The sequence below is a fragment of the Trachinotus anak genome, unplaced genomic scaffold (genome assembly GCF_046630095.1).
Source record: "Trachinotus anak isolate AG129_WGS33_773 ecotype Australia unplaced genomic scaffold, CSIRO_AGI_Tana_v1 ptg000010l, whole genome shotgun sequence".
Classification (NCBI taxonomy): domain Eukaryota; kingdom Metazoa; phylum Chordata; class Actinopteri; order Carangiformes; family Carangidae; genus Trachinotus; species Trachinotus anak.
In genome coordinates, this window is record NW_027273861.1 from 15,820,775 (window position 1) to 15,827,828 (window position 7,054).

The 7,054-nt window shown below is 39.0% G+C and overlaps 1 protein-coding gene across 1 annotated transcript; it reads right to left on the minus strand.

Moving 5' to 3' along the window:
* Window positions 1–631: 631 nt before the first annotated feature.
* On the minus strand, window positions 632–2,966 carry LOC139627191 (claudin-19). Its single transcript, XM_071487913.1, has 4 exons — window positions 2,605–2,966; window positions 2,075–2,239; window positions 1,561–1,639; window positions 632–1,409 (listed from the first exon to the last, which is right to left on the minus strand). Exons 1-4 carry the CDS (start codon window positions 2,804–2,806, stop codon window positions 1,244–1,246), a joined length of 612 nt encoding a protein of 203 aa, XP_071344014.1. The 5' UTR covers window positions 2,807–2,966; the 3' UTR covers window positions 632–1,243.
* Window positions 2,967–7,054: the final 4,088 nt, after the last annotated feature.

The following is a 7,054-nucleotide window of genomic DNA, read 5'->3' on the forward strand; positions in this document are numbered from 1 at the left end:
AGTTACTTTGCATTGTTATATAAAGTAGGCTAGTTAGCAACAGCTGCAACATTAAACTGATGCTCACACATTAATGCATCAACAGTCACTATCATTTAATATAATATACAATGCTGAAGTAGGTCATTCTGCAAAATGAGTCTTTAAATGCAGGACTTTTACTTGTAATAGAGTATTTGTACACAGTGGGATATCTTCATCATTGTAATGCGCATGTAAAGCAAGAGAATAATTTACTGCACTGCACCAGAATTTATGAGTTATTTAAGTATTACAGGGTCTTGGGGAAAATGTTAATCTGTAATCTTACATAATTTGCCAAAAATACCCAGTTATTCTGATGAGAGCGAACCGTCATTGGAGTGCCAAGCCAACTTGTCAAGTATGTTTAAAATATCAGGTTTCAATCAGTAATTACAGTAATTGCTAAACACTGTATAAAATGTTCAAATTTTTGTTTAAAGCAGTGAAATTCTTAATCAGATTGTTTTTGTCATTTTTTATTCACTTCATAATAGTTAACCATTGGTTTGGAATCATAAATTCAAATGATTTCAGCAGTAATTTCTTGAGTTATATACAAAACAATTAAGATATATATACAATATAACTGAACACAAGGTAAACCAGATTAAAGAAAACAAAATAATTTTATTTTTCTTCTCCAAATGTACATATTGTTATCTTTTAAACTGCCATAAAATGTATTACATTAACAATAAAAACAACCTGAGAAGTTACAAGACTTAAAATATAAAATTAAGTCACATAATAAACAACATAGACAAACAAATATTAACACCAGCGTGAAGCTGAAGAGGTAAAGGGATAGCATGTTAAGCAAAGTACACCATAAAAGTACAGAAGTCTTGCTACAGAGTGTAAAAACTTCATGGCTACACTGTAAACTATTTAAACAAGCATTCATCATTGGTAGTTGTGAAGACAAACTAATTTCACACATATACAATCAGGCTGATAAAGTCTATTGTGTTTAAACTGGACATGTAGATGCAAAAAAAAAAAAAAATTAAACTGATCCTTCACATTCTTATACCCGACAGCTGGAAAAACTGCAGCTGTGGCTGTTTATAGACACAAGTCATGTCAAACAGCCTAATCCTGATCCAAGTTACTGGCTAGATGTAGGTAGTATATCTACACAACAATCCCACAGTGGTGTGTTTCCTCCTCTGGATGGACTATGTCAACCCGTCTCCTGACCCCTCCTGTGCCCTCCCGACTAGACGTAGTTGGACTTGGCATTGGTGGTGGACAGGAGGTGGTTAGAGCTTATGGACTCGGACGACTCAGATCGTGAGCATCGTCGACAGCTCAGGAAAATTCCACCAACCGTAGTGAGGAGGCCACCAGCCCAGCTGACAAACACTGCCTTACCAAACTCAGAGCTGACAAGAAAACAGATATATACACACATTTAGATGCTGACAAGAAAACAGATATATACACACATTTAGATGCATGTGTGTGTTTACAAGATCAGTGTCTGTGTGTGTGTGTGTGTGTGTGTGTGCACTTGGCTTCTCTTGACTGCCGTACCTTTGCAGTTGATTGGTCTGATGGAAGGTCTGAACGATCATTTTGACATACCAGGAGGTGATGGCGAGGGTCAGTAAACCTGAAAAAGAAAATACATCATCCATCATATTGTTCATCACAGTAGCGTTCATTTAAATTCTGCAAAGATCGTACTGACACTAGATCACTGAGGGCTGCAAACAACAATTACCTTTACTGTCGATTGATCATATGGTTAATTCCACAATTGATACTTGTTTCCCCATTTAATGCAAGAAAACAATGAAAAATTCCCATCACACAGTCTCAAAGCCCAGGATGAGCGTATCAGATTGTTTTTGTCCAGTTCACAATTTAAGACTTAAGATATTATGTTTATTATTACATGGGACAAGGAAAGGAATCAATTAATGTGTATCATAATGTTGGCATTTTTTGTTATGTTGATCAACTAATCGATTTATCGACTACTTGTCCTACTTCTAAAATCTTTTCTGTGTTTATGTCTGTGTATGCCTGCTATACCACTGCACACCTGAAACCACGAATATGATTCCTCCGATCATAGCTGTTGTGGATTTGCTCTCAGCCTTTCCATCCATGAAGCGGGTGCACTTCATTCCCACTGTGGAGACCATCAGCGCCACGGTGGAGAGGAAGATGCTGAGCAGCATCACTGCCCTGGTGGCCTGGACTTCAGCTGGAGGGAACAGAGGTGGGGATGTTGGTACAGCGAACCTCTCACTGACATGATCTGTTTGTGTCTGTCTATAAGACACTGCACATTACTCACATTACAACCATCCAATATATTCATAGTTTGCCCTTTGTCATCAGCACAAAATAATACAAGATAAACAAAATAGACAACAAGGAGAGATGCAGTAGATCCCACAAGAATAAAAGACAAAACCTTCAATGACCATATAATTACATGAAATCTGATGAGGTTGATCCAGAGAGTTTATACGACAAAGATGCACTTCTGGCCAATGATGGTAACTTCAGGCATCTCAACAAGCAGTGTCTGGTTTTCAGAGGAGATGCAGTTATGATCAAACGTACCTGGCAGTTTGAGGAGGGAGTCGTGCAATTCGCAGGTTAATCTGTCACTGCCACTGCAGCGCATCCACAAGCCCTCATAGAAGTAGTGTGTGCTGCCCTGCTGCATTTGCTTCCATTCAACCATGAAAGTGGCGGCAACGGTGGCAGCGAGGCCGAACAGTGAGAGGAAGAAACCGAGGAGCTGCATTCCCGAGCTGGACATTGTATCCAAACAACAGCAGACAGGACAGGGCCAGTGAATTAAGAAGTCAGAAAACTCGATGGGAAATGAACAAAAATCTGTTTATCAGTTGCCACTGAAGTCAACACTGATTTTGAGCTCCCTTAAAACGCGCTTCCGCAGACCGTTATACTGGCGCTGTGCTGCAGCCTCTATTTAAAGGGCTGGGGGCGTGACGCACGAAAGGTCCAACTCCACCCGTGCTGACTGATGGGACGAGACCTCCTAGGAAGTCTCATCACACTGATTCATATATAATGGTAAAGAGGCTACAGACTCATCTGAAGAAAAACTAGTGATGAAACTTAAATGCCAGAGGAGTTAGGATAAAGTGTGTATCTCCTCTTAGAGCGCCATGCAAACTTACACATGTGCAAAAACCCAAACAATACGTTGGCTATACGTTTCACCATGTGGGTTAGCAATATTCTGGCATAAAGAGGTTGTTGGTTCCTTGTTTCTAATGTGAGCAAAGGCTTTTTTTCATTTGCATCAAACGACCACTGCCTACATGCTTCTTGCATGATTCCAGCTCCATTTGTGACCCAGAAGCCATAAAGACACATACACCTGGGCCCTATGTGGAGCTGACTGACATATTGTTGTAAGGGGGACATATAGTTATAAAGGGGACCTGTATAACAGCCAGTCTCTTACCCATGTGGTTGTTGACAGGAATAGTAGTAAACATGATCAGAACTGAGGTTTGTTGTTACACAGTTTGGAGCTGCACAGTGAACTTCAGTAGCTGTAATCTGTTTTGTAATTACCTGTGCAGTTGTACTTTAAGTCTGGATGCTTGCCTAAATGGTCTCTGCATAAAAGAAAACACATATGAGAACAACAACAACAAAAACTAGAGGCAAAGGGGCAAAAGCATCAGTTAAAGAGGAGGTCTTTCACCCAACTAAGTGATGATTAACATGGTCAATTGTCATTCCATTCCTCAGCAATTTACAACAGCCAGCTTGTGTTTATGTGAACAAACAGTCTTCATTTTACCCAGACAATTAGCAAATTATTTGACCATATTTGGTGAAGAGGATGCCAGTTTATAAACACATTTGACTGTTAGATTGGATCAGTGTCCACCCTTTCCTGAACTAAGCCTCAACCAAAATATTTTTGCTATGATTAAGGTCACAGCTCCTATCTGAGTTTGCCTAAAGCAAGTTGTCCATTACATGCATTTAGTTCATTTATTTCATTTTTTTTAAACACCCATTGTTTAATATAACTGTAATGGTCTGCCCAGGACAAACTTAATTTCCAAGGAATTTCTGTATATTTGCAGCCTGCAGGCAGCACCAGATGGTTAACAACAACAATATAAGGAAAACAGTCTACCAAGTAACTGGACTGGCACAAACACAACAAAAAGTTATCAAATCACATGGCCTGGGTCTGATTAGAAATGGACTTCCTGTAACAGTACATTCAGTGCCGGAAGAATGTGTCATCAATATGAATGTGTCAAAAATATGGCATCTGTCATCCTGACAACCTGTTCTCCCACAGGAACAATAGTGTGTTTTTTAAATCAGCAGTGACAGCAGTCCCCTCCCCTATACATGTAATAACTGATTCACATCCTGGGAGGATATAGTGAAAATACTGTGATAAATATGGCGAGGTGGTTAGTGATGGATGTGTAGATGTGCTGATCTACAGGTGTAACAAGTGCTGTGTGTGGTAGTGGTGGTTATAAATTGAGGTCCTCGCAGGTTAGTTTTAAGGTTAGTTTTGGAATTAGGTTTTCTTGTATATGCATAGTGAGGGAAGGAGACCGTCTTGCATGATCTTCTATTTTGCAAAAAACAGTCATATAAGAGCCCAAGACCAAAAATAATTTTTTTTAGCTTTTGTTTATTATTATGTTAAAGTTCTGTTTCTTCACGTCTCATTGTTGGCGACTTCCACAAGCGGTGTGACTATGTTTTTGGGTTATCCGTCCATCCATCCCATTCTCATGAATGTGATATCTCAGTAATGCCTTGAGGGAATCCCTTCAAATTTGGTACAAACGTTAACTTGGAGTCAGGGATGAACTGATTACATTTTTTTTATGGGCAAAGGTCAAAGTTCAAGGTCACAGAAGAACTGATTAGATTTTGGTGATTAAAGGCTAAGGTCACTGTGACCTCACAAAACGCATTTTTGGCCTCTTGAATGTGACATCTCAACACCACCTTGAGGGAATTTCTTCAGATTTGGCAAAAACATTCACTTGGAATTAAAGATGAACTGATTACATTTTTTTATGGGCAAAAGTCAAAGTTCAAGGTTCTTGTGAATGAAATATATCAGGAACGCCCAGAGGTACTTTCATTACATTTGGTGCAAACATTCACTTGAACTCAAGGATGAACTGATTAGAATTTGGTGGTCAAAGTATTGGACAAAAAACCAGATTTTACCAATACTTTTCTGGTATCTAATATCTTATGTTGAATATGGTTAATACTGTTTGTTGAGCTGTCGATGTTGCACATAATTTCTACAGGCAAAACCTTCTTTATTCATGCAACCATGCATGAGTGAGAAATCCTAGTGAACAGGACCAGCTGATACGCAGCTTTCAAGGATCACCCTTAATCATAATAAAGGACACTGCTGTGATTTATCTTGAACCTTTAGTTTGCGACCAGAAATAAATTATGCCTTTACACTTCCCTTTTAGCTGCCAAAATAGCTGATTCCTGTGATCCTCAAAATAGATATCATGTGTTTGCAAAAGGGGAAGAGGTCACGGATTGTATTTGTGTGGATGTCCAAATTAGTCTGTAACATTAAGAAAGACACTTTTAATGTGATTCAAAACAGGGGAGGAGACGTAATCTGGCCAGCGTGATGATGATTCTGATAGCTAATCAGCAGATACACCCACTCCCTTTTGTCAGTCAGGGTTTGAGCTGAAGACATCCGGGAAAAACTCAAATGTTACACCCAGACACACTCACCAAAGAACTCATATACTAATAATGGGTGTCACAATCCACTTCTAGTTTTGTGAAACACAGCATGTGAATGGTGTGATACATGTATGATAATGATGAAATCTCTACAAAATCTTACCTACATGCCCTAAAAAGTAAATCATGGCAGCAAACACACCAAAACCATATCACCTAACATATAGTTGGGAAAAAAGGTTTAGGTTTCATTCAAATGTAAATGATGACCCCACTGACGATTAATTTGAATTTGAATGATTCTGTATTCTATTCTGTTTTGACTGATTTTGATTGATTTTGATTATCCACGTTAGTAGCAGCTGCAGGGAAGGAGATGCCGAGGTCCTTTGAGATCAGCTGTAAGCTCTTGACTGTTTTTTATTAAATATTTCAGGCTAGTGCGTTGTTATGTTGTGCTGTGGAATTATGTCAGGGTAAGCAGAATTATTAAAACAAACATGCTCAACAAATGTTTGTGGGGGGGGGGGGGGTTATTGTACAAGTGACCAAACCAGTTTTCCCTCTTAAGTTATATCTACTCTGTCACCCACACAGGAAATACAAATCAACACAGATACACTCCAGTTCTTAGACCATTCTTGCAAAGTTGTCAGTAACAGAATTTGAGAATGACTTTCATCACTTTAAAACTTTTAGTTATGGTTGATGTGTTCCTGTGAACCACTGAAACTGTTTAGTGTATGATTGTTTACAAACTGATAACTGATACAAACTGTAAAAACTGATTTGATTATATTCAGCAGAAGTAGATGGGTTCCATTCCAGTGTAAAGCGGTACTGATTAATTTTCAGTAAATACAGGTTATATTAATAATTCAATGATGTATCCTGTCACAGAAGACAAGAATTGAGGACCCTCTCACTCCCTATCCCTCTTAGGAAATGAGTAGACTGCATGGCTTCCTGCAAGTGCTGCCTAATGTTCTCCATCATCACACAAAAGGGGGAAGCACACATCATGGAAGAGCAGTGTAATCTTGGTTCTGGGAATAGCAGCAAGCCATTGGAGTTAATTACACCCAAATATTTATTTAGCCACGCTCCTAAGTAGAGAGGAGGGAATAGAAAGTAGGTTAAAGTCATGAGCCCTTATATAATATCTGTGACAAAGTCAAACGGTTTTAGACTGCAAAAAATACACACTCGAGGTGCAGGGACTGCAGCTAACATATAGCCTACTATTGCGACAACATTATAAGTAAGTCAGCAGGCTTCTCAAACACTAGCTAAGTGACTTGACTGGGTGAGGAGGCAT